The following is a 27,665-nucleotide window of genomic DNA, read 5'->3' as shown; positions in this document are numbered from 1 at the left end:
ACAACATCAACAACAGTCTTTTATTAAGTGTGAAGTCATTGTATTCCAAGATCAAACTCTTGAATTCCCAAATTACCATCTTCACTATCAAGGGCCTCCATTCTTAGCATATCAACACCTCTATTGGTATTGGCACAATTTGTCACAGGTAACACTCTCACCTGTAATCAAAGTGGGTGAGCCTGCTCGATTAGGCAGGTAAGTAAGTGGAATGAGAACTTTGATCACAACTTATGCAGTAACAGGCCAGCGTAGCTAATTTGTCAACCGAGTGTAAAGTCTGGCCGTGGTAATACCTCTTAAACATTTCATGAAACTACGGGATACAAGATCATCGCACTGTAGCCCCCCCCCGCTTTCTCTCACCTGTTCGTTGCCAAGCAACAAATCATCAGGTGTCTACAACAAGAGGGTCTCAAGGGTCCACCACAGTCAGGCTATCGGCACTCGGGGATATCAGGTGTAGACAGATTGCTTGGATATGGTTCACTGACAAACAGAGTGACTTTAAATCTTACTATAGTCTGTGTAGCTGCTTGCTTGTGCCCTGCTGTCAATTGAGGTTGATATTGCATTTGCAACAACTGTGGATTTTGTAGAGATTTAACCTAGGTTTGCCATAGAACTATACCAGCAGCCATGCAGGACATCAGACGTGCTAGGACCATGTACGACATGTACGCTGAGTAAGTACATTATTCATTTTCCTATATGATATATCATTTATGAAGTGTTAACATTGTGTTAACTTTTCCTATACACTATTTATTTTCCTATATGATATATCATTTATGAAGTGTTAACATTGTGTTAACTTTTCCTATACACTATTTATTTTCCTATATGGTATATCATTTATGAAGTGTTAACATTGTGTTAACTTTTCCTATACACTATTTATTTTCCTATATGGTATATCATTTATGAAGTGTTAACATTGTGTTAACTTTTCCTATACACTATTTATTTTCCTATATGGTATATCATTTATGAAGTGTTAACATTGTGTTAACTTTTCCTATACACTATTTATTTTCCTATATGGTATATCATTTATGAAGTGTTAACATTGTGTTAACTTTTCCTATACACTATTTATTTTCCTATATGGTATATCATTTATGAAGTGTTAACATTGTGTTAACTTTTCCTGTACACTATTTATTTTCTTGTAGGGAATATGAATTATAGTGTTAACATTGTGTTAACGTTTCCTATAAACTATATATTTTCTTGTAGGTAAATCATTCATAAAGTGGTAACATTGCGTTAACTGTTCCTATACAATATATATTTTCTTGTAGGTAAATCATTCATAAAGTGTCAACATTGTGTTAACTAATCCTGTACACTATATATTTTCTTGTAGGTATATCATTCATAAAGTGTCAACATTGTGTTAGCTGTTCCTGTACACTTAAAAGGAAGACTACATGCTTTTAAGTCTGGTGCCAGTTTACTGCTTAGATCAAAACATTGTAATTAATACCTTTTCCAAAACATAGACATTGTCTCTTTATAATTAGTGTTATCATTAATTGCTAAATTGGTATTCAGGTTAAAATTTGAACATTAGACCAAGAAACTATTATTCAAGGGGCATGCATCACTTTGGCCAAGTCAAGTTCCCCTTTAAGTGAATAAATCGTGGCAAGCTCACTGCAAACTCCATATCATCTGTTGTATGTTTATAGTGTTTCTTGTATGGATCCTACAACGGCAATGCCTAAGAGTATGAATTATACATTGGTTCTCATATACGTAGGGCTGCTTAGTTAAATAGCTCTTGACCGTGTTGGTGGTTTATCCTATAAAACTGCATGTAACGGACTCTTAAGTTGAGTTTTTTCTGTTCAAATGATAAATAATGTGGAAAAATGAGATATGTCTTTTTATGATTTTGCTGTCAGTGCATGTTTAACATAACCATAGTGTTTGTATAATTATTGTGCTGATAAACTGTTCATATTTAGTAAATTTGTGTACAAGTCTGGCCTCTGTAATGATTTCCATAATAAAATAAAATTGCAATAAAACATAAGAAAACATTGATTGAAATGAAGAGAATAATTCCATTATGACAGTACTTAAGAAATTGTATCTTATCACTGTCATTGATGACATACATGCAACATACAAAGTTCGTTCTGAGTTCACACCAATATTATATTCAACAACAACTGGTGTCACCCCAAGAAATAAGTTATCACCCCCACAGAAACCCCCTCATAGAACCCTGCAATAAATCAAATACATATGTCTCCCTATTCATCAATATACAAATTATCTATTGACTTTCCTTCAAGCATGAAACTCCTGTGGCGTACAGAACAGAGCGGGGTACGCTCACTTCTATGAGCGTACAGGGGCACTGTATGTTGCCTTTGTATGCAGGCAGGGGTGGCATTGTACCCTGCATGCCACATTGAATAAGTCATGATATCATGTAGTTCGTTTACACCTCAACTCATATATTATTACATATTTCATTGATCTCCGAGAGGCCTGCAAAAGAGGGTATTTCTCATAGACGGACTAAGTCCATTACTCAACCATAAAGCACACTCAGGCAAAAAGGCTTAGTATTTAATTATCTCTAATCATTTTTTATCCATGTTGGGTTGAAGTCGGTTGTATGTATGACTTAAGAATTGATCTCTTTTGAAAGCATTTGATAAATGGTATGGTTTTATAGCAGAGCTTTATTGAACTGTTGGTGTAAAATTATTTATATTATGTTTTATTTATTTGAAGTTTATAGTGATTTATGGCTGTGTAGATTTATTAAACTTTAAGTTATATTAGTTTTACTTCAAGATATGGTAGATAATAAATGGAGCCTTTTTGATTTGACATGAATTTTTTCCATAGTATTTCAAAGGCACACCTTTAAAGAAAATTCCTAACCTGTATAATAATGTTTTATATTACACTATGAGTTTAGATGGCGTGATAAGATGTCCGCCGTGCAATAAGTTCCATTTTATGAGCAACTGTGAAGAACTGTTGAAGAAATTTAGAAAAGCCATTTCTATGTGTTCTGTTTTAATCAGTTATTCTCACGCAACTTTTCAGCTATTGGTATTATTTACCTAAGCTCTTGTCTTTCAAGTCACGATATGGCTGAAATATTGCTGATGTGACTTTAAATATTAACTCACTCACTCTTTTAAGATAAATGAAGATAATATGAAAGAACCTTTTTGATTTGATATAAGTTCATCCACCATGTCACCTGAATATGAGAATGCATTTTATTTTATGCCTATGTTCAATTTTTTAAAACTATGATTAACTTATATTCAGAGAATAGGTTTGGAAAGAAAAGTCTATCAACATCGTATTTGTGTTTTTCTTAACTACATAAGAACAAAATAACTATTATTGATTTAATAAAAGAATTTAAATTATTTTGTATTTATTTTACGATTGTGGCTTTGGACTCTTTGACAAATCTATAAATCGAAAAATAAAGAAAGTGTCACGAAAGGAACACTCAGGGCAACTAAACCCTGTCTATTGCCTGAGGGCGGTCGGGTAGCCTAATGGTTAAAGCGTTCGCTCGTCACGCCGAAGACCCGGGTTCGATTCCCGACATGGGTACAATGTGTGAAGCCCATTTCTGGTGTTCCCCGCCGTGATATTGCTGGAATATTGCTAAAAGCGGCGTAAAACCATACTCAGTCAGTCAGTCAGTGTCTATTGCCTGAGTCAAGGGAGAATAAGCCCCTGGTGTTCCATGCTTGTTGTAAGAGTCGACTAAAATGGGGATCCGGTGGTCGTAACGTGGGACCTGGCTAATTGTGTGTCAGCCCTATGTGAGAGGGAATAACCTTGGCAGTTGAAACATGACTTATACAGGGAATATTCAATAACATTCATGATGGAACACTTCCAGGTGGGAAATCTCATTAGGTTAGGAATCTGGTCAAATATGTTCACACTGAGTAGAGTGTGTGCATGCATAATGTAGCCATCTTTGGGATTGTATTTGTGGTTGCCTACCTACCAAGTTGTGTTCAGAATTTCATTGGATGGTATTTGATCATCATCAGTTTTCCTGTGTTTTATCTCCATTTTTATGTTATTAATACCCGGACACATTCGCTACCTTTAAAATGATACCTTGTTTTGAGCCCAATTTGTATGGCACTTATGCTGAAAATACCCATCCAAACCCAGGGCAGATCCAGCATTTTGAAAAGGGAGAGGTCCAAAATATCAAAATCCTCTCTCAGATCATTTTGCTGCCTACAACATACAACTTTTGGTTTTCAAAAGGGAGGGTCCAGACGCCCTGGACCCCCTCTGGATCCGTCTATGCAATCAAATTCTGGGCTAAGCTAGAGACAAGAGCGATCCGAAATGAAGATATGGTCGTGAATGAGTCCAGGGTATTTATCTTGATGGAATGGAGATATAATACCCTGGAGAACAGAGGATGGTTATTTTTTTATGAACGATTAGCTTGGGTCAGTCAGAATAAAATTCTAAATAAATGTGTGTAGTTCAATATAGCTTATTCGGCATAATATTGTTTGATTCAGTCCGTTTAGAAGGAAAAAATAAATGCTGACATTGTTATAATTTACATACAGGATGTTTAGTATTTCTACGGTGACATTTATTTACTACAAGAAGGTTTACTTATCTTCATAAGAGGTTTGCAGAGACCAGTGACTACATACAGTGCATTTGATCAATTATTATATAAAAAGTTGTTTACAAGTTATGTAGTTTTATGGGGTTTTTTCTAATCTATCAGATGGAACAGTTTAGCAAATAAAAATAAGGAAATTTTTGTTTTATTTTATGATGTAATGCTCCAGTCTTTGAAATCCATAAACCGAAAACATTTGGCATCAATGTTTCTGATATGCTCATACATGCAGAAGGATAGTATTGTACCGAACACACTTCATACAAACACAGGTTACATGAAGAGTAATAGTATTGATTAGACTATTCACATGTAAATGTGAAGATACATTATGCATACAAGCTGACATTTATCTTGTTACAAAATACCTGTTCACAAAGAGGCTGATGATCTTACAGTCGCTGGCTGACACAACAGTGTCTTCCATGATGCATGTACAACATGGGACTTGTCTCAACACCCTACAGAATAAATTTAAAAAACTCAACTCAAGTCTAGAATGATTTGGCAAGTCTAGATTACCTCAGCTCTGAAATAAGGCATTCTGGGCTCCATTTGAATTTTCTTCTTAGATTTGTAGATGTACAAATAACAGGACTTTATCTAGTTGGGGAGGGGGGTGGGTGGGTTGGGTGAGATCTCTTGTCCATGCAAGAGTCGCCTCCCTTATTGTCATCAATACCAAAGCTATGAATTATGATGAAAATAGGGTCATTATATTCTCAATAAACAATGAATCTGAATCTTTTATAGATTAATGTTAGTCTGTTCATCAAATTAGATCAATTTGACCTCAGATGGGAAAATATGTATAAATTCTTTTATATCATTCTCTATTTTATCCATTTCAAAATAATAATTAATTACAACAGATAGCAGCTAATGTTGCCGCGTCTCCTGTCATGCAAACTTGTTCACCACAAACAATAGTTTAAACAGCATCACAAGCTTAGCTATTGAAATGGAGAGAAAGGTATATGTTCACACAGAGACCATATAATAATCTATTAACAATAGGTTAAACAGCATCACAAGCTTAGCTATTGAAATTGAGAGACTGGTATATGTTCACACATATAATAATCTATTATATGGTCTCTGGTTCAGATAACATTTTGAACAACAACAAAATCTGAAAAGCCTTTTATTATTTTTAGTTTTTGTTCACCTATGAAGCAGCATTAAATATAAAATATATAAACTAAGAGATAAAAAAGGTGGCCATTTTTCCCCACCCTTGTACAAGATTGTAACAAGTTGTCCTGTGTCATTGTTTATGGTGTATGGTCAACAATGTACTCAAACAACCCACGCCTACAATATACACCCTAACAAAACACTTATCACCGTATGAAGACATAACGTCATCCTGGAGTAGTAATTCATTCATCAAGTGTCACAAGCTAATAAACCTCTTTTTCCAAGATTTGTATATATATCACTCCCAGCACCCTGGTGTATGACATGAGAAGGCCCACAAGATGGCCGTGTCAGTGTCATGAGGACAACACAATATACTTGTTTCTGGTAACTCTTCCCATCCATCATTTCATCATAGTCATCAAGGAAGCTCAAGAAGCCTGATAACAATAATATAACAGGCCCATTTAATTACCTATGTGGTCACTTATGATTGAATTTCTCCCAAGAACGCTCAATAATTCCATGATAACAAAATATAAGGACAGATCAACGTAATAACTTGTTAAACATAATTATTAAATTTAATCACTTATTTTTCTATATTTTAAAATGTTATTATTATTTCTATTTAGTTTCTTCCTGTCTTCAGAAAGTTAGGGTATAGAAATAATTTTCACTACTAATTAGATTGGTCTGGATTAAGACTTGTGTACCTACCTACCAACCAACAAAGCAACTTTGGTATTTTGTCTGAAACACAAGTGTTTTTGGCCTAAGTATTTTCTAAACTATTTATGCTAGTAACAGCCTTTTACTGTCAAACATGGTTTCAGGTTGTGGAAGTGGCCCCCTCCACACTGACTGTGATTGAAAATCAACATTATTGACATCTTTTTCTGAAGAAAATAGACAGTGTGGTTATCAACATCTCAAATTTAGGACTAAAATTCATGATGTTTGCCTGAATAATGCATTACTTTATTGTATTACTAAAAACATATTTTTAACAATTTTGTCCTAAAAAGATTACAAATATATTTGTTTTAAACAGAAAAATTAAAATATAGATATTGAATGGATGATGATAATGATAATGATGTCTTTGGTACGTTACAAATCTATTAAAGTAAACAAAACATGATTCTAATGTACAACGTTACATCATTTGGCCTAGAGCTGTAAAATCTCAATTTCCAATGCAACTTAAAACTAAATTGATTTTTTTTTATTTTACCATGTGACAGTCATTACAAATAAAAGTATATATTAGGCAGAGGAATTTAAGGGGCAAATGATGATAAACAAGACATTTATTTTAACAAGTATGACAAGACTGTTACTTCTAGACACAGGTAACTTTGATTGTCATTTTGCTGGTCACGTTTCCATGACAACTTTGTTTTTTGTACAGGAAACCCGGCGGTGGAGCTATCGAGCCTCTCCCAGAAATCCCCACGGCCTCCAAGCCTGAGTAATTGTCTCCCTTTGTCCTCACTTTCAGCACCAAGTGTGATGTGTCCACCTTTGATGTATCATATGCATGTCATAGGGACCGACCATTTTATATCCAGGGGGGCCTGGGGGTATTCCTTTTCACAAAAAGGTTTCACTGGACAAAAATGTGTTGTGAACAAAAAGTAATATTGGGGGTCCTTTCTGTCAGACTTCCACCCGTATCCCCCCTCAAAAATATAAAAAATTACAAGGATTGAGCAACAATGCATACACTGTATCCCCCCTCAAAAATATAAAGAATTAAATGGATTGAGCAACAATGCATACATATATAACTTTTGGAAATCTTTCTGTCCTTTCAGAGAAGTAAATGTTCTGTTTTGAAGCAGTAACTAAAAACATATTCCTGTAACAAAACTCCCAATCCCCCTCTGCAAAAATGAACCCAACCCCCCACCCCTCCTGGAACATACAATGGTCCGGTCCTTACATCCTCATTTTACATATAGGGTATAATTTTATGTATAAAACATATGGGCTATATCATTACATATGCATATACAGTAAAACCCTGTTAATCCAGACAGGGTTGTTAAATGTGAAATTGTCCAAATTATTATTATTTCTGGATTTATGAATATTTGGTCACCAAAAATATTCTGTGACAATATATAGACAACAATAATCATCAAGATGATGGGTTTCTCAGATTAACAAGGTTTCTTGGTATTTGCATCCTTCTTTCAAGCTGCATGTTATTGACTTCTATATATCACATGAATGTTGATATTCCATACACAAAGCATGATACGCCACAATGTATAAACCTTCAGTGTATGCATGACCAGATCACTTTATATGTGTATCTGAATACATTTTGCCATGGCTACGGTCAAACTATTCTCAATCGGACATTTTGTACCCAACTTTGAGGCCTATAGCAGGTACCTGGGTAGGGTCAGGTAGTAGGGGGTCGGGTACCCGGGTAGTAGATTTGACTCGTCCCAGCCCTAAATTGTATTTATGTGATGTCACACACATTGTCACAGGCACTAATTATGCATGTGCATGTTTTGTTGTTGTTACATGTGATATAACACTTGTCTCACTGGAATATAGATCATGTGTTTTTTAATTTTCAGATTGTATGAATATGATTAATTGTACTAACCGATTATCATGCTTACATCTTATAAAACATATCCACATACCTAAAAATGTACTTGTACATCTTCCCGAGGCATTGGCCTAGCTGACTGTAAATGTCCAGTTTCCACCCTTGCCGAACTAGGCTGGAATTTCCAGGCTCAATCGTAGCGCCACCAGTTGCTATTACGAGTTATGTCCCATCTATGTCCCTCCTATTGACCAATTAGATTTCATCTCTCACATCACTTACATTTGCTAAAAAATAATGGCAGCGCCCAATCAAGACGATTTGATCGATAATCAAGATCCATATTGTTGTAAAACGGGTCTTATTTCACTAAGTGCATCAAATCACTTGAGCACCTTGATTGAAAACATGAAAACATTTGGAAAATGTTGGTCGACGCCCAGTTGACGGTGCACATGCTATGCAAATCCTGCAGTTAACTGTTAACCGAAATCTGCACGGCAGTTTACAAACTGGATGTCTAGTTCGTAACGCAATTTCGATTGGACAATACATAGACTCGTTAGTCCAGCCAAAATGTAACTCCATAATACCAGCCTAGTTCGGCAAGGGTGGAAACTGGACTTTTATAGTCAGTTAACTCCCTTGCCTCAGGAAGATGGTGCTTATAGTTAATTTTAATATATGAGGTATTTGTCCAATATAGCTAAGATTAAGATTCTGTAAAGATGTGTGAGCGAGATGGAGTTTCATGCTTTTTGAACAATATTAGTTTTATAACATCATTTGTTTTTACTGATATATGTATATAACCTTGGTGCTGTTGTACAAAGCGATCTTAGCGCTAAGGTGATCGTAACTCCCATACCTTAACATAGACTTACGTCAGTCGTAGCGCTTAGGTCGTTTTGTACGGCACCTGGATAATTCAACAACAAGTTGACCCAACCAATGCCATCTGGTCTGTGACCACAGATCTGGGTAGTTCCAATGGGGATTGGGGGGCACAGGTGGTCCAGTCGTCTTAGGCGCCGCGATTCGCTGTGCAGAGTTGCGTCCCTTGGCACGCCAGAAACCTATGATTGTGGTTTCCAATCCCAGTTCGCCCCGATTATGTTTCTAGGTTTGTCAGCACCATACCCGTGCTCGTGGGTTTCACTGAAGTGGTAAACGTCTGAGACCTGCATCACTTTGGGCTTTCCTCCCACTTTAAGCTGACACGCCGCGATGTAACTGGAATACTGTTAAAAGCTGCGTTAAACCCAACTCACTCACTCACTCACTTCATGGTCAGGTGACTTGGTTGCGTGTGTGTCAGCGTACCCTCACAGAATGGATTGTTTATAATAATAATTGGGGCGGTCGGGTAGCCTAGTTGTTAAAGCGTTCGCTCGTCACGCCGAAGACCCGGGTTCGATTCCCGACATGGGTACAATGTGTGAAGCCCATTTCTGGTGTCCCCCGCCGTGATATTGCTGGAATATTGCTAAAAGCGGCGTAAAACCATACTCGCTCACTCACTCACTATAATAATAATTACTCGATTGTCAGGTCCAGACTCGACTATTTTCAGCCTGCTGACATATTGCTGAGTGCAGCATTAAACAACAAACAAACAAACGGGCAAATTCTTTTTATTCCCCCTGGTGCCAAGGTAACAACACGTCTATCTACCTGTGCTAATTATTTCACCTGTCTTTCTGCGGTGCTTCAGTGAGGATGTATTGATTGAAAAAACATAAGATATTGTCCGTCTTCAAATGTTAAACTTTTTCACAAAGTAGACCTAGCTCTAAGGAAATCACTTAGCAAAACTGGTTACAGATCAATATTGACAGCTGAGGTTAGAAAGCACATCTGAACAAATTGAGCAATAGGGGAAAAAATATTATTGGAAAAAAACACAAAATTAAATGTAAAGATAATATATGCGCTAGAGTATTGACATATTAATAGTAACATAACAAATGTTTTCATATTAAACAAATATTAAGCACTGTAAGTGATTTCATTTTAGATAACCATATGAAATCATTTCAATATACATATATGTAAATATATACATACAACACGTAGCATTCATTTCTTACAAGGCGCCTTTCAGGACTAACGTGTCTTAACGTGATAACTGATTCTTTGCATATTCACTTTGAAATACTTTATAGACCTCCTACTCGCCAGAGGCAGTCGGGTAGCCTAGTGGTTAAAGCGTTTGTTCATCACACCAATGACCCGGGTTCGATTCCCCACATGGGTACAATGTGTGAGGCCCATTTCGGGTGTCCCCTGCCATGATATTGCTGGAATATTGTTAAAAGCGGCATAAAACGATACTCATTCACTCCTCCTCGCCAGCCTCAATATAGGTAAACATCTTATTTGTCAAACAAAGCAATTTCATACACAAATAAACTATTGTATGTCATCAATTCATAAGGATAATTCTTGAATTAAGACATAAAACTTTGTAGACATTATCGTATCGTATCTACATCATTTATCAAATGAAATAGGGGCGGTCAGGTAGCCTAGTGGTTGAAGTGTTCGCTCGCCACGCCTAAGACCCGGGTTTGATTCCCGATATGGGCACAATGTGTGAAGTCCATTTCTGATGTCCCCCGCCGTGATATTGCTGGAATATTGCTAAAAGCGGCGTAAAACCATACTCACTCACTCACTCAAATGAAATAAATTGATATATATACCCTATTATATATTAATAAAGCTAGTAATTTATCCACTTACTCATGGTAAGAAATTAGGGAGGCATGAACACAAGCCAGTTGACATTGATTAGTAGCTTATTACTTATGTGTAAATTGATTAGCGATAGAGGAAACCTTCCAAGCAAAACGTTGATAATTAGAATGCTGCAAGGAGTTTACTCAGTGACATCCCTAGTGTACTCAGTACAAGTGGTGTGAAGAGTTTCTGGCTAAACCTGCTACGAGCCATCACGAACCTGTTCAAGTAAAGACAGGTCTGTAGAGTGTCACTATTCTACCACTTTGTTTGAATTGCATATTTCAGCGATATTACTTTTAACGAAGATTTTGTGTCACATTTATAATTTTTTATCTAGACTTTGACAACAACAACAAAAAAGTTAAGTTGCATTATTCATTTTGTGTATTTTCAGTTTTGTTTCACCTATGGAATATTTTGGAATATGAATTGCAGATATGAATATCATAATTCCTGTTTGACATCAGCGGAGCAAAGTCCAGGTTTGGTGGATAGAACCACGGACCTATATAACAAGTTATACAAGTCCGTGATAGAACACATCAATTTTATGAATACCCGACTAGGCTGGTGTGTTCACATCCCTGAAGATCTTATTTCAGTTTAGAAAAACTCCATTATTTTATTACTTATAATTATCTTTATCAATAAGACACAAATTTCACTCAAGTGATGAATGAGTGTTTGATGAATGGGTTACGTGACAGTTCATGATCAGTTACCATGGTTACCTTAGGTGAATGATCAGGAACTTATCATACCAACTGTCTGAGAGCATGGTAAGTGAGGAAGTTTTAGAACCATTTATCTGACACCATTAAAGCTTACAGGATGAAGACGTGGGATTCCATGCCGTTCTTTTCTTCACTTGGAGAGCTTTAGAATAGCACAGTGCTATCTTCATATCATTGATTGTATGACTTTTTAGTTGTCAACCTTAATGTCATAATTAAAACACTTGTGTTTTAGCACAGTACTTTCAACAAGTCCTGAAATTATTATTTGAGTGTCAAAACAACTAGAATTATGTCAAATCATTATGACTACAATGACAGCTCTGTAATTCTTCAGGGTACACGGGTGGCCCAGTCGTCTAAGGCGCCGCAATTCGCTGTGCAGAGTCGCGTCCCTTGGGCACGCCAGAAACCTATGATTGTGGGTTCGAATCCCGGTTCGCCCCGATTACATTTCTAGGTTTGTCAGCACCATACCCGTGCTCGTGGGTTTCACCGAAGTGGTAAACGTCTGAGACCTGCATCACTTCGGTCTTTCCTCCCACATTAAGCTGACACACCGTGATATAACTGGAATACTGTTAAAAGCGGCGTTAAACCCAACTCACTCACTCACTGTAATTCTTCACTTCCAGTATGCCAGTCGAGGACTACTTTGGGCGTATGGGCACCATCCACCCCCTGGCCGGGAGTCAGACAGCCAGGTACCGCTCCTCTTCACCGGGAGGCCACAAACCCCGCCCCCGTACCCGTGGCTCCCTCTCCGCCAGATCCTCTTCGTTTGACGTAGGTATACAGGTGAGTTATTGTTATTGGGTAGGAGGGGCACTGATATCAAGATGCACCTATACAGATCTACAGACAGACATAACGCCAAATCATCGAGGACTATTCCACTACCTCCTTGGCTCCCCAACAAGCTTCCATGGCAACAAGGGGCGGTCGGGTAGCCTAGTGGGTAAAGGGTTCCCTCGTCACGCCGGAGACCCGGGTTCGATTCCTGACATAAGTACAATGTGTGAAGCCCATTTCTGGTGTCCCCCGCTTTGATATTGCTGGAATATTGCTAACAGCGGCGTAAAACCATACTCATTAACTCCATAGCAACAAAGGGTCATATAATGCATTGATGTATTGGGTACTCCAGGCAAACCCCAGTTGTGTGTTTCATAGTAACATTATGACAGTAAACTGCAATATAAGGTCGGTTAAAAAAGGTTTGTGTTTCTCATGACTTTTTATATAATGACTGGGTATGGAGGGGAATTTTATTTTTCCTTTTATTTTTTTATTTGATTCAAATCTATAAAAGTTAACTTGATACTTGACCTCATTTGGTCACGCCCCCTGCCACTCAAAATATGCAGATACCGCCATGGCTAGATTCCCCTGCAAATTTGAAACACTATGAAAGTCATGGTGTATTGTAGAAGTTGGAATATGGTAAAGAAATGAAATTTAAGTAGCGAAAAAACGTTTCTTAACCGTGCTTACAAACAAAAAAATATGGGCAAATTTAGGACAGGTGGATCATGAAAAACAAAGAATTATTTCAACAAGTCTAAAATGTCTGCTTATTAACCCACACCCTAAACACACAGCCATTAAGAAGACACCAAGTGTTTCTCTACTGACTCATTAACACATGTATATCGTACATTAAATACACAGGACTGGGAGTAACTAAGGACAGATGACTACACACAGCTTACTGAATGGTTCCCTTTGCTGATCTGGCTATTTATAAATTATTGATTAGTGATTAGAGTAAATGTTTGATAAGATTTTACACCCAAGGTCAGGAGCCACCTGAGCGTGGTGGGTGTTGAGATCTAGAACCCAGTAACACCACAAATGAGTCATTCTAGTCTTTCGATGAGAAACGCATGAAGGGCTGTTTGTATGTCCCATTAGTATGTTAAGGCAGGACATTGATATGTTTATTATAATACAAATCTGTACTGAATTTATGAATCACATGAAAAAACAAAGCTTATTTTAACCTCTATTTGGCCCGTGAAGATCCGGGGTAGAATAGCTCTTCACCAACCCATGCTTGACGTAAAAGGCAACTATGCTTGTCGTAAGAGGCGACTAACGGGATCGGGTGGTCAGGCTTGCTGACTTGGTTGATGCATGTCATCGATCCCAATGGCGTGGATCGATGCTCGTGATGTCAATCACTGGATTGTCTTTTCCAGACTCGATTATTTACAGACCGATGTCATATAGGTGGAATATTGCTGAGTGGGGCGTTAAACAAGAAACAAACAAACAAACAAACCTCTATTTCTTAGCTGTTTTGTATAAAATGTTTCTAGGTTTGTCAGCACCATACCTGTGCTCATGGGTTTCACCGAAGTGGTAAACGTCTGAGACCTGCATCTCTTCGGGCTTTCCTCCCACATTAAGCTGACACACCGTGATATAACTGGAATACTGTTAAAAGCGGCGTTAAACCCAACCCAATCACCTTATTAATGGCCCCTGTCATGATGACAAACTACATGAAAAATATATGTAAAATCGAATAATAATTTGTTTGGCCTAAATTTGTAAACCTTTAACGACCAAGAAACAATTCATATTAATTGTCTATTCTAATTGGTCAATCTTCACGTTTCCTGATTGTAATGTTATGATTTGAAGAGTTTTGGTGTGATAAAATCTCTCAAGTAAACATTTTTTTCACAGATGAAGACTCTTTGCAAAAGAGAAGTTTATTTTCTTTTGTTTAACACTGTATATCACCATAGCTGCATGTTATAGAGAGAGCTACAAGCCAGCATATACTCTAGTGCATATAGAGCATGACTTAGGTAGTTGCTCACTATCATTTTTAAAAATTGTCATTGTCATGGTACTCAAAAGAAGTTAAAGAACACCCAATTTTTTCATATGACTATAGTTAATCTGCCATGCCAGGCCATGTTAACTATAGCCATATGAAAAAATTCAAGGGTTCCTTAACTTCTTTCCAGTAGTATAATACTCTGCAACATTTATCACATATTCATTATCCAGCATATTATATCTCCATTCTGATAAATGTCAACCAAACTGACTCAAACTGAAACTATGCTGGCAAATCGGTCCAAGGTATATACCGTATTCGACGTAATAAGCGCCCCCCTCTACTAAGCGCCCGTGATAATATTTGCTAATATATTGGCTAGTGAACAATCTCAATTAGCACCCCTTCCGATTGATCAATGTACACAAGACTTATTTATTCGCGTATAATACTCACTCATGAGTTATATGCACCCTTAATTAGGGGCAATTAAATTCGGGGAAAATATATCTGTCGTACATAAACATTTCAGGCTGTCAGCATATACCACAAAATTTATCTTTCAACTCTGTTTTTTTCATCAAAATAAAATTCTAATAAGAGCCCCCTATTTCTAATTTTGTGAGCGCCCTGGGCGCTTGTTACGTCGAATACAGTATATCTTTATTGAATGGAGGAATGACACTGGTAAATGAGGCTACATTTATCAGATAAGACAATGTGAATATATGAACTTATAACATGTCAGTGTTTAGAACCTAAAGATCAATTAAACCACATCTCTTTACATATAAACTGCTTGACAAAAACTGCATTAGCATTTGTCATCTGACTATTTAGTAATATTTAATAGTAATATCTATTACTACTTTTAATTCTAAAATAATGCACACAATTTCATTTAATCATTTCCTGAACAACATTCAACCGATCTAGATATTTAATCACGATTTTCGTGTAAATTTTACCATAGGTTTCTGTGAAAGTAGCAATGGCTTATCAGTAAACTGGTTTGGTAACTTGCCTAAACCAGTTCAGTTTTTAATTGTGTTTTCATCATATTCATGTGGTCACATGGGGACATTAGCATAATGAGAAAAAGAGTTGTGCTATTTGTCAGAATATGTTTTAAATATTTAACAGATATTAAAAAAATCATTTCTTCCCACAATCAATTTTAACATACAGTTGTCGATCAATAGTTCACAAGCATTTCTTTGTCTGCTGTTTTGAGATCTGACGATGATGAGACAATTAACTAGCTTAAACCTGTTTTATTTCATGGTTAACTGGTTCTATTTTTTAGACTGTAGCCTTTAGTCCCTATATGGATAATCAGCATTGGTTCATGTGTACTAGTAGTCATAGTCCTTGTGAGCAGTTCAAAAGTTTGATGACTTGAACAAATATTAATTCCTGGGGGTGGGGATTGATGTGGGGATGGGAGTGGGGGTGGGGGCTGACTTAAAAGGTTTTATATCTGACCATAAAAGTGACCATATCAAGTTAAACATCTCAAATCATATTTTTCCCTGAAAATGAACAGCTTCACTATCGTTGGTTATCGTTGAAATACAAGAAAGACCATGCCAGTTCAAAAGCCTTTCTTGATGTGTGGGCGTTGCTCGGAAATCTGCTATGGATTTAAAACATTTATGCAATGGTACTATCACTTTAGAGTTTTTCTTTTGAAAAATATCAACATTAAGTTTGAGGGTGTGTGTGGATATGTTCAAAACTTAAGGACATCAAACTTTTGAACGGCCCCCTAACTAAGGCGATTATCTGTATTTAGCTGTATGAAGTTGACTAGTCTGTAGTATGATCAGCCGTTTGGGCATCTTGTTTTATCCAGGGTATCGTAATACAATTGGAGACCAGTATATAATACCCTTGATAATCGAGGATGCACCTTGGGCAGGAAGAAACCTATATGTAGATATCTCATCGCACTTATATGTGATCTATCTTGTCATGTTTACGGCAAAATTGAAAATAAATAAATAAATTTACACTGGAAAACAATTTGAAAGAATCTGATATGGTCATATATCATTAATAGATTTCCTTGACGAGCAATAATATTTCATCCCTATGTTAATAATTTACTGATTTAATATAAGTGTGTAAAGAAAACAAATTTAAAAACATTTTTCAAAAGCAAAAATGATAATATATGTTTAATGTCATACAAAATGATGAACAATTGTTGTCCTTCAGGCCGATATGCCTCCCATGGGCGTCCATGACGACACCAACCCCTTCACCGGGCCTATGGACCCCGTCAACCAGCAGTACTACTACAGACAGTGGAAGATGAATCTCCCCTCCCCCAAGAGGCCCATGTATGATTATGATGATGATGATGATGATGATGATGATGATGATGATGATTATCATCATCAAGGATAAGTTAAATGATAAATCATGCCATTTTGAATTAATTATTAGATTTTCTCCCCATCATGTGAATCACATTGAAACATGTTTTTGAAAAAAAAGAGTTTTTACATAAAATGCTGCATGCCTCACATTTTATAACAATTGGATGAAAATCTAACAATTAATATATTGTGGCCTAATATTCAAAATATATCACATGAAATTTTATGTCCTCGTTCCTTTATTAATAATGCTGTTTTCAAACCTCTTTTATAATACTCCATAAGATGCATAGCTTGCAAATATGGACTGCCTTTAGTTATGTTAATATGTCATCAAATCACTTTAAAGGTACCAAATGTTATATTTGAGATAACACTTTCTTAGTAAAGTACAAATTCTAGTACTTTGGGGGCACTAGAATCTGTACTTTACAAAGAAAGTGTTATCCCAAATATAACATTTGGTACATTTGACCACTTTCTTAAAGTCTTTGTGCACTCACTTTATAGGTATATGCATGAGTAGTGAAGAATCACGAAGAATTCACACCAAAGGCAATATATCGTATTCGACATAATAAGCACCCAGGGCGTTCTCAAAATTAGAAATAGGGGGCTCTTATTAGAATATAATTTTGGTGAGAAAAAAAAGAAAAAAAGTTGAAAGATGTAAATTTTGTTGTTTATGCTGACAGCCTGAAATGATATAAAAGAAGCATCTGTGCTATTATACACGATAGATATATTTTCGAGAATTCAAATGCCCATAATTAAGGGTGCATATAACACATGAGTGTGTATTATACACGAATAAATAAGTCTTGTGTACATTGATCAATCGGAAAGGGTGCTAATTGGGATTGTTCACTAGACAGTATATCAGCAAATATCGCTGTGGGCGCTTATTAGAGCGGGGCGCTTATTACGTCGAATACGGTAGTCTCCAAAACAATTATTCTTCTAAAATTAAACCCTGTTTTGAGTTTGTGGTCAAAGGTTCCGATTGCATTATTCCAGCTACCGTTCAGGCCGTCTCGGCAGTCCGTGGCGTCACGTCAAGTCTTGTATCAACAATGGAGGCAGCCATCTTGTCTTCATCGACGGTAAGAAATGGATTTACACTTTCAATTGTCAAACCAAATGAGACATGAAATATGACAATATTTACACAAAAATATGTTAACCAAGAAATTTCTAATACTAGTATAAAATGTAAGTTTAATATTTTCATATGAACAAGTTTTTCTCATTAAATCGATAAACAGCTATGACTGTATCCATGTCTGTTTACACATGGACTTGGCATGTTTCATGTGTGTTGTGTTCTTCCACTGAACGCATGTGTTCTGTTTATAAATGCTTACACAATCCACGGACATAGATGCGCCCAAGACAGTGAGAGCTAGAGACAAAAGTATGGACTTTCTACTTCTAGATACCTAGCCCACAGAGTAGATGAAAAACTCATCGTTCACACAGCACACATCCTTGTTTAGCCAGTGTATTAAGTCTTTATTCTGTTGTGATAAATAACCTCGGCCTGTTTGCTACAATAGTTGGATCTGTATGACACGATAGCTGTTTAATCGAACAACTGTTCGGAGCAAGAGTAATTCAGTGCTTTGTTAATGATGTTAGTTTGTTGTTTAACGCCACAGTCAGCAATATTCCAGCTATATGACGGCGGTCTGTAAATAATTGTGTCTGGACCAGACCATCAAGTGATTGACATCATGAGCATTGATCTACGCATTTTGGATATGATGACATGCATCAACCAAGTCAGTGAGCCTGACAACCAGATCCCATTAGTCGCCTCTTACAACAAGCATAGTCGCCTGTTACGGCAAGCATGGGTTGCTGAAGACCTATTCTACCCCTTGTCTTCACAGGTCATGTCAGTGATGGAGAGATGCTATGATGGCAAATCGGTCCAGCGTATTTATCATAATAGAAAGGAAATGGGCTTATATAGGAAAGACACATATATTAATTCTTCCCCTAACAAACTTGTTCAAAAGTAGTGTAATATATATTTAATTATAAAATTCCTACGGAGTAAAAATAAGTTTAAATTTTTGCACTCATTTTCTTGATAGAAACTTGGTAATTGTTTATTTGCTCGCTCCAACAGGAACTGTAAAGACGGAGGAGAACTTCTTCTATCCCCCCGAGGACGCCCTCAGTCCCCCCGACCTTTCCATGTACATGTCTCCTCGTATAGCCCAGCGGTCATTCAACAGGAAGCCAGACCTCACCTCCAGCTTCAACGAGCGGGCGAAACAAAACTTCAAGTACTGGTACAATGAGCCTAAGCGTATCAACTGTAAGTACATACACTTCACGTGTACAACGCCAGGTGTGACGTTTGACAATTTGCTATTTGTGTAAAAGCTTCAATGGATTTCCAAGCTTGAGGTTTTATACCAGGTATAATAAATACATTAGTAGGAACAATTAGTTTAATAAATATATTTTAAAATTCACTTACTCTTGAAATGGTTGAAGTGCATTTAAATAATATTCACAAAATCTAAATTGGAACTTTCCATAATACTTTCGGAGTTGTCTCCCTTCATCCTCAAGTGTGATGGCCATTGCCTTGATATACATGCCATGCAATATAAGTATTTTTGTAGGTTATAACTCAGCTATGAAATATGTAATGATACTTATTTAAGACTAGAAGTTTAGAAATTATGTTCTTTTGATAAAGAGCATTGTTTAAATGTGCTTATACACATACTCTGTCTTCGTCATCACATCTGTCCACAGTTGTTTGTTTGTTTTGTTGTTTGTGTATTATTGTTGTTTACAAGTAATTGTGTCACAGATTCACCATGCCACACCACACTAGCTTAAGTCACATCACATTACAGTTAGGATGCTATAAATGATATATACCTCTTTTAATCTAACCAGATTGATTAAAATTATATTTCATAATGAATAATTTCTTTCCACAAGGTATATCAATGTTAATGTGTCATGTTCAATATTCTAGTAGTTGTATGTGTTTTCATAAATTTCTATACATTTATGTCTTTATATTTGTATATTCTTTCTAAATGCATAATCTTATTTTATATAAAGCTATTGTAAAGATAACAAACACCATTATCTTACTTACATTTCTCTGTGTCACCTAGCAAGCATCTCTATTGCAGCTTATGAGAGAGAGAAATCATTCCGTGAATGCACAAGTAGAATACAGCAGTCTTGATGTGAAGTGAGAATCTCTCAAACATACTCAGGCTAACATGTATCTCACCCAGCAGACTCACTAACCCTATAACCAGGGAACCAGCAACCGAGATAACTAGCTTCAAACTTACACCTCCTACTGTACAGTAACTAGCTTCAAACTTACACCTCCTACTGTACAGTAACTAGCTTCAGACCTATATTCCCATTGTACAATAGCTAGCTTTAGACCTATACCTCCCTGTACAATAACTAGCTTCAGACCTATACCTCCCTGTACAATAACTAGCTTTAGACTTATACCTCCTACTGTACAGTAATACAGAGTGTTTTTAAAAAGTGTGGAATTGCAGGAAATAGATTATTAGGCCATAATAAATTAATTATTAGATTCCATCCCCGCCTCACAACAAAACACCCTTATTTACCTCATCGCATTGTCCCCAAGTCCCTTCTGATTAATGGTGAGTGAGTGAGTTGGGTTTAACGCCGCTTTTAACAGTATTCCAGTTATATCACGACATGTCAGCTTAATGTGGGAGGAAAGCCCGAAGTGATGCAGGTCTCAGACGTTTACCACTTCGGTGAAACCCATGAGCACGGGTATGGTGCTGACAAACCTAGAATCATAATCAGGGGAACCGGGATTCGAACCCACAATCATAGGTTTCTGGCGTGCCCAAGGGACGCAACTCTGCACAGCGAATCACGGCGCCTAAGACGACTGGGCCACCTGTGCCCCCTCTGATTAATGAAATTACTGTGAATCATGTAAATTGAAAGTTAAAGTGCACAGATGTCTTGAACAGTTTGCATTTTAACATAAACATATATATATATCTCACATTTAAAGATAAAATTTGACATGTAATTTATTGTGGCCTTATCTGAAAAAAAAATTCCTATATACTGCAACAGTATGAAAACACACTCCCCATTACAAACAATTCTACAGAAGGATCAGAAGCTTATTCTACTTTTATTGTAAACTGTTAACAGGATTTGACTGCTTTAGGGCAGATAGAAAAAGTGTTTGTAACACTAGTTACCATAGAGAGTTGGGCTACGACGAGTCCAAATTTACTACCCGGGTACCCTACCCTCTATGACCAGACCCTACCCGGGTACCCTCTGTAGGTCTCGAGAGGTGGGAACAAAATGTCTGACTGGGAAGTTTTACCGCAGCCCTGGCTAAAACTATTTAGAGACATGTATCAAACAATCAGATCATGCGTTTACTGAAGTTGACTGAAGCTTTATCTTTACTCAAACATATACAAGTCAAAAGGTATGTGTGCATTGTCAGAAAGAAATGCGAACATTAGCGACTTGTAGTGTAACCACTGAGCTATAGTGAGTTTTTGTCATTAAACAATACATTAAGTGACAAACCTAGGGTCCAGGAAGTCCTGTAAGTACCCGGGTCCTACTCTGGACCCACCCGCCCCGAGTACCTGAGTTACCCGTCCCAGCCCTTATAGAGAGGGTTACAAAAGGAGCCCTAAGTTATGGCATTAGTGTCACAAACATTTGTCTATAGAAAATTGTTAAAATTTGAACGTTTCACTCGTTTTGAACCAATTCGCTGTTGACTACTTCATACATAGTAGAGAACCAAATTATGTTTTCAAAGGAAATATTGATAATATTTTCATAAATCACCATCAAAATGTGTAAAATAGATTAATAAAACATTGTTAGTGGCTGCGTTCTTTGTACGGTAAATAGCACTTGTCATATATTATTACATATTGCTTTCATCCCTCTAATTATGTCTATATATCTCTCTCTATATATACACATGTATACTATGATGCTATATCTGATAATAATCCTAAGTCAAATATACCATATTCAACGTAATAAGCACCCAGGGAGCTCTCAAAATTAGAAATAGGGGGGTCTTATTAGAATATGATTTTGGTGACAGAAAAAAGAGTTGAAAGATCGTATATTTTGGGGTTATGCTGACAGCCTGAAATGTTTATATATGACAGATATATTTTTCCAGAATTTAATTTCCCATAATTAAGGATCTATATTATACACGAATAAATAAGTCTTGTGTACATTGATCAATCAGAAGGGGTGCTAATCGGGATTATTCACTAGCCAAAATATTAGCAAATATCGCCGTGGGCACTTATTAGAGCGGGGCACTTATTAGGTCGAATACGGTATATAAAAATAATAAGCACCCTGGGAGCTTAGAAAATTATCACTTATTGAAAACATTAATGAGTTTAATTTGTCAGAGATCGATCAAAACAAACTTAGTTCAAACATTAACGATACTAAAATGTTTCCACCTATAAGGCAGTTAAATACCCCTTCTACTCTGCCATGTTTTCTGTAAAGAGAATCTGTAATATACACCTGAAAATATGGTGCACCATGTTTGGGGTGCTTATGAAATTTTTACTTACAGATTGGTTTATATTGGCAGGGGGTGCTTATTGGCACAGGGAAGTTTCTATGGCTAAAAGAATGGTTATAAAAACATTGAGAAATATTACACACTAAAGGAAAATCTATTTCATATTGTTTTGGGGAGATAACTAGGCTTATACTCAGATTGGCTCATCAATACCTTTCTTTATATGGTAAGCAGGGTGTATATTGTCTGTCAGTGTATTTGTGTGAGATTGTCCTGTACTGTCTTAGTAGTGTCTGTTATAATAATCAATATTTGTGGAGTCTTTTACAACCAGGATCATAGATATATCTGTATATGAAGAGAATACATTATACCAACTGCTTCAATGGAATTCCCAGTGTCTGAACTGAATTAAAATCAACACTGATATCTGAAAAATGATGTCAAAACTACTTAATATCATAATTGCATTATTGAAGGATTTGAATCCTGTAATTTTATTATTTCCCTGAAAACATGCCGTTTTTTCAAGAGGGAATTGAAAGCTATCAGTGCATTTGTTAATCACTCATTGGTATCGTCAAGAGGTGAGAGAATGGAGATTTATATCTGATATTGTTTCATTAATATTGTGTCTAGAAGTGAGAGAATGGAGATTTATATCTGATATTGTTTCATTAATATTATGTCTAGAAGTGAGAGGATGGAGATTTATATCTGATATCGTTCCACAGCCTCAGATAAACTATAGTCTAGCAGCCAGGTGAGAAAGGCACGAGTGATCCCATGCACAGCACCACTCCCTATCACTGTCACAGAACGGTGGTCTTTAATATTGTTGGATTACAAAAGTGACCGATACACAGAAGGGCTACTTTCCTTATTGTTTGTTCTGATAAACTAGAGTTATCTCCCTTCATTTTCACTTGAAAATTCATCAGGTTTACTTAAAATGTAGTTTATTCCAGGTTAATTTTAGTTTAATATTTCCTTCATATTTCCAAGTTCTAAGTAATCATTCAATTATACACTACCCCTGTGTTGAATATAACCCATCATAACCTCATGTTTGTTACATTGATTTACAATGATGTTACAGTGTGTTACAGTGTGTTACCAGAATTGCTGTGACTGTGTGCATCCTTGCGAGCTTACTGATGAAGTAGTTTGTCTGCTGTAGTCAAGCTTCTTCGCCAATAGGACGTGTACACGACAGACATGTCGTACATGTCTTCAACAAAATATGGCAGTAATGACCCAGCCATAGACTTTGTGTTGAAAATCATTGTCTTGACTACAGCATTCAAAGATGATTGTGTAGATACTATTTGGGACTTTGTAACATTGATGTCAAAATGTTAGGAACGTATTTATGCAGAGTCCAACCTTTTTTTATCACACGGGGATGTTCTTACACAGGGATGAACACAAGACACAAAGACTCAGTTTTTCAAATTAAAATTTATCAAAAAGAAAGAATTTAATATTAGGCAGGATTTCAACACATTTCTAATATTACTTACTTGTTGATCTGTTGGTTACGAATGGGTTTTATTGGATCCTACCTAACCAATAAAACCCCGAGATTACAAATGAAGTGTTTAGTCAACACAACATAAACCTTTATTTCATCTCACTGTTTATTGGACCAGTGAAGATCCGGGTTAGAATAGGTCTTCAGCAACCCATACTTGCCGTAAAAGGCAACTATGCTTGTCATAAGAGGCGACCAACGGGATCGGGTGGTCAGGCTTGTTGACTTGGTTGATGCATGTAATCGTCTTCAAATTGTGTGGATTGATTCTCATGATGTCAATCACTGTATTGTCTGGTACAGACTCGATAATTTACAGACAATTGTCATATAGCTGGACTATTGCTGAGTGCGGCATTAAGCAACAAAGAAAGAAACAACACTTTTCAAAAATCAAACAAACAGATACAGGTAATAAAAACTGGTTGGCCTATTGCTTCTGCTAGTCTGAAACAAGACTTAAAATCATATCCAGAAAACAGAATTTCCTGTTACTCTTTGCCCTTCGGGAGCCATGATATCTACACAATCTCTGACAGCTGGCATCCTCTTCCTCTCTAACCTGCTAACCTGTTTCTCTCAGTTTCCTCTAAATACGATTTCGGAGGTCGAAGTCGTTGGCTTGGAGTATCTGGTGAATCCCTTGCTGGTCGAAACCCGAGGTTTACTATACGTTACTAACGCAGGTGATTACCTCCCCTTTGGTCGAGTACACTGCCATCTTGTGGCATTGTTCCCTTCTAGAACAGCTTTATTTAGTGTTACCAGTTACTGGTTACAGTAGTCATGGTAGTGTAGATGGAAAGATGCAGTTGACTGCAGATGAAGTAGTTTTGTTTTAGTAGGTCTGTCCGTCTCATTAGTTTCTCAGTCACCTAGCAGGGATATAAAAACCTTTATTTTGAACCCACATAGATCATATTATATAACTCATATCTTGTTTATGGTTGAAAATCTCTTCCTTCGTAAATATTTGTTAATTTTAGAAGCATAAATTCTAGATATTTGTTTATCATGCCAAAGAGAACAGGGGCCCGTTCCACAAAGCGATCTTAGCGCTAAGATGATCGTAACTCCCATACTTTAACACAGGCTTACGACAGTCGTAGCACTAAGATCGCTTTGTGGAACAGGCTCCAGGACCTGTTCCACAAAGCGAACTTATCACTAAGATGATCGTAACTCCCATACTTTAACATAGGTTTACGACAGTCATAGCGCTAAGATTGCTTTGTGGAACGGGGCTCTCGTGCAAATGTTTTCTTTGTCAGTCGGTGGTTTGAATCGGAACCAAATAAGAAAGTGTCATTGTAGAGAAATATTGTAAATGTTTTGTCCAATATGTTGAACCTACACCTATAATGTACCTATTTCTCCATCTAACAGTCACAGTATTCCCTTTCAGTGTAACGAAGTTGTCTGTTTATACAAACAAATATGACTATCATTCATGTTAACTATGATCCTATTTAGCGGGACTGAATTGTCAAATCTAAAATATTCAATTAGATATGTCCCCCATGTTAAGACAATAACTCTAGTGAGCCGAAAGCCCAACATGGACTTCAGGATATTTCAGCACAAAATGACAAGTACCACATTGGTATTTTTTTCCTTTTCAGTGGCAGCTAGGTACAGAATGAAGGCACGTCTGATGACTATGGGAGTGTGAAACAGTTGTCTTTCAGGCAGTCTTGCCTTTCAGTGAAGAATCAAGCCAGTATCGTCAATTATTAATTTCATTTTACTTTCTCACTGATGTATAGAGAAGTCACCCAAGAGGGCATTTGCACATTTAAAACTATTTCGTAAATCTACACGGTTCATATAGAATTTGAGTGACAAAATTTCAAGTTCATTTTAAGGCTCACTCAGTATTCAAAGCCACGCAAATGAAATAGTATATAGTTGTTTGTTCAATTTGTTACAGCTTCGGACATTTCAATGCTAGCAAAAGGGAGACAAACATGGTAATCAACCATCAAATGAGCACATAAATTTTTTTATTTCAAACAATGAAAAGATGCATGTAAATTTAGGGAGTCATGGATTGATTTAAATTCAAGGTCTTTTAAAGGCACATTATCCATTTTCAAGGCCTTTAAAAGACAGAATCTAACTTCAAGGCCTTTTCGAACATGTGCGAACCGTGATCTGTGGAAAGTTGATAATAGTACCATTTTTTTCTAACTTTGTATGTGTCACTAGTACTCAACTTCTATGCATGGTCATTCCCCCACTGAGAAGTGCTAGTCTGTAATTGTAAGAAGTAGTGTTACTGTCAACATTGTTATATTTAAGGACTACAAAGCAAACTGACCAAATCCATTCATACTGACAATATCATTTTCTACATTTCTGCTAAAGAATCCGATGAAGTGAAAGTGTACAAAATTATGAGGGGTCTCAGGGTCCTTGAGGTCTCTATGGCATTAAAATCTAGGGACCTCCTAAATATTGGATTCTTAGTTTTAGAAAAAGTGTGCTTCGTCTTTCATTTCTACTTCTGAACATGCATAGTATTAAACCATGCTCTTTGTAATCACATAAGCGCAACAGAAGACACCTAACTGTAAATCTACCTATCAGTATTAATTTTGAGAGGCCAGAGTGAATATATTTTGCAGTTTTGCAAAGTTAAACTACATGTAATAACGGTGACTTTGGCCTTGTTATTGTACATTAATATCAGCTGGTTTCCGGAATTGCTCAGACAAAATTAACCCCAATTTGCCTTTCATTTAAAACACACATTTTGTAAGGTAAATTATAGGTGTATTACTGTTTTGTGCCAAATATACTATCTTCTTGTGTACAATGCATTCTTACCCTTTTTAGTTAATTTTGGAAATAAAACTGGTCTGGAATAACTTGATAACTACAACATGTATCTGCTTACCAAACTAGTCCTAGTAATCCTACCCTGAAACCCAGGCAAAGCAGCTGATAGGAATGTACGTACTGGGATATGGAGTGGGTAATCCGAAGAACTGCATCGCAGTCGGAGCATCTTGCAATGGCAGTATTACACCATGAATGTACATAGCTTTGTTAGTTTAGTCATGCTTGTTTGACGTTGCTTGCACTATATTGAGAACTGATTCAACCATTGTACAGAAATTTCAGCCTAATAAAAATTAGAGTTTTACATACTACCTTGTCATGTTATTGTGAATAGGAACGCAGTGTGTGACAGCAATACTGAAGTTGGGAATCTGTTTAATTCAAAATCCTTGCATGTTGTGTGATAAAATAGCATGAAGAGCATAGGATGACATGATAAAACAGGATTCCCAACACTAGTCATAACTAGAAACTACAAGGACATCTGACCCAGTGATATAGTTTGTTTGTTTGTTGTTTAACGCCCTACTCAGCAATAGTCAAGCTATATGAAGGCGGTCTGTAAATAATCGAGTCTGGGCCAGACAATCCAGTGATTGACAACATGAGCGTCGATCCACGCAATTGGGATCAATGACATGCATCAACCAAGTCAGCAAGCCTGACCATCCGAT

At 36.7% G+C, this 27,665-nt stretch overlaps 1 protein-coding gene across 8 annotated transcripts; it reads left to right on the top strand.

Annotated features, from left to right (window-relative positions):
• The first annotated feature begins 235 nt into the window (after positions 1-235).
• On the top strand, positions 236-27,299 carry LOC124148746. Of its 8 annotated transcripts, none has more exons than XM_046520004.2 (9): positions 236-686; positions 7,215-7,274; positions 12,490-12,640; positions 16,869-16,993; positions 18,050-18,135; positions 18,414-18,446; positions 19,167-19,358; positions 24,731-24,833; positions 25,770-27,299. In XM_046520004.2, exons 1-8 carry the CDS (start codon positions 640-642, stop codon positions 24,826-24,828), a joined length of 792 nt encoding a protein of 263 aa, XP_046375960.2. In that variant the 5' UTR covers positions 236-639; the 3' UTR covers positions 24,829-24,833; positions 25,770-27,299. The 8 variants fall into 8 exon arrangements, with proteins under 8 accessions (XP_046375960.2, XP_046375959.2, XP_046375963.2 ...); XM_046520003.2 differs by having other exon boundaries at positions 252-686; positions 12,490-12,652; XM_046520007.2 differs by lacking the exon at positions 24,731-24,833 and adding an exon at positions 20,200-20,261 and having other exon boundaries at positions 252-686; positions 12,490-12,652.
• Positions 27,300-27,665: the final 366 nt, after the last annotated feature.

The sequence above is a fragment of the Haliotis rufescens genome, unplaced genomic scaffold, assembly GCF_023055435.1.
Source record: "Haliotis rufescens isolate VD_foot unplaced genomic scaffold, xgHalRufe1.0.p SCAF_3, whole genome shotgun sequence".
NCBI classification, from domain to species: domain Eukaryota; kingdom Metazoa; phylum Mollusca; class Gastropoda; order Lepetellida; family Haliotidae; genus Haliotis; species Haliotis rufescens.
This window is presented reverse-complemented; position numbering and strand designations above follow the sequence as displayed.

Excerpts from the sequence above, each read along its gene's own strand:
- LOC124148746 (XM_046520003.2), top strand. The coding sequence starts at position 640 with ATGCAGGACATCAGACGTGCTAGGACCATGTACGACATGTACGCTGA. Across the intron at positions 687-7,214 it reads ATGTACGACATGTACGCTGA|GAAACCCGGCGGTGGAGCTA; the intron begins GTAAGTACATTA and ends TTTTTTGTACAG. Across the intron at positions 12,653-16,868 it reads CGTTTGACGTAGGTATACAG|GCCGATATGCCTCCCATGGG; the intron begins GTGAGTTATTGT and ends GTTGTCCTTCAG.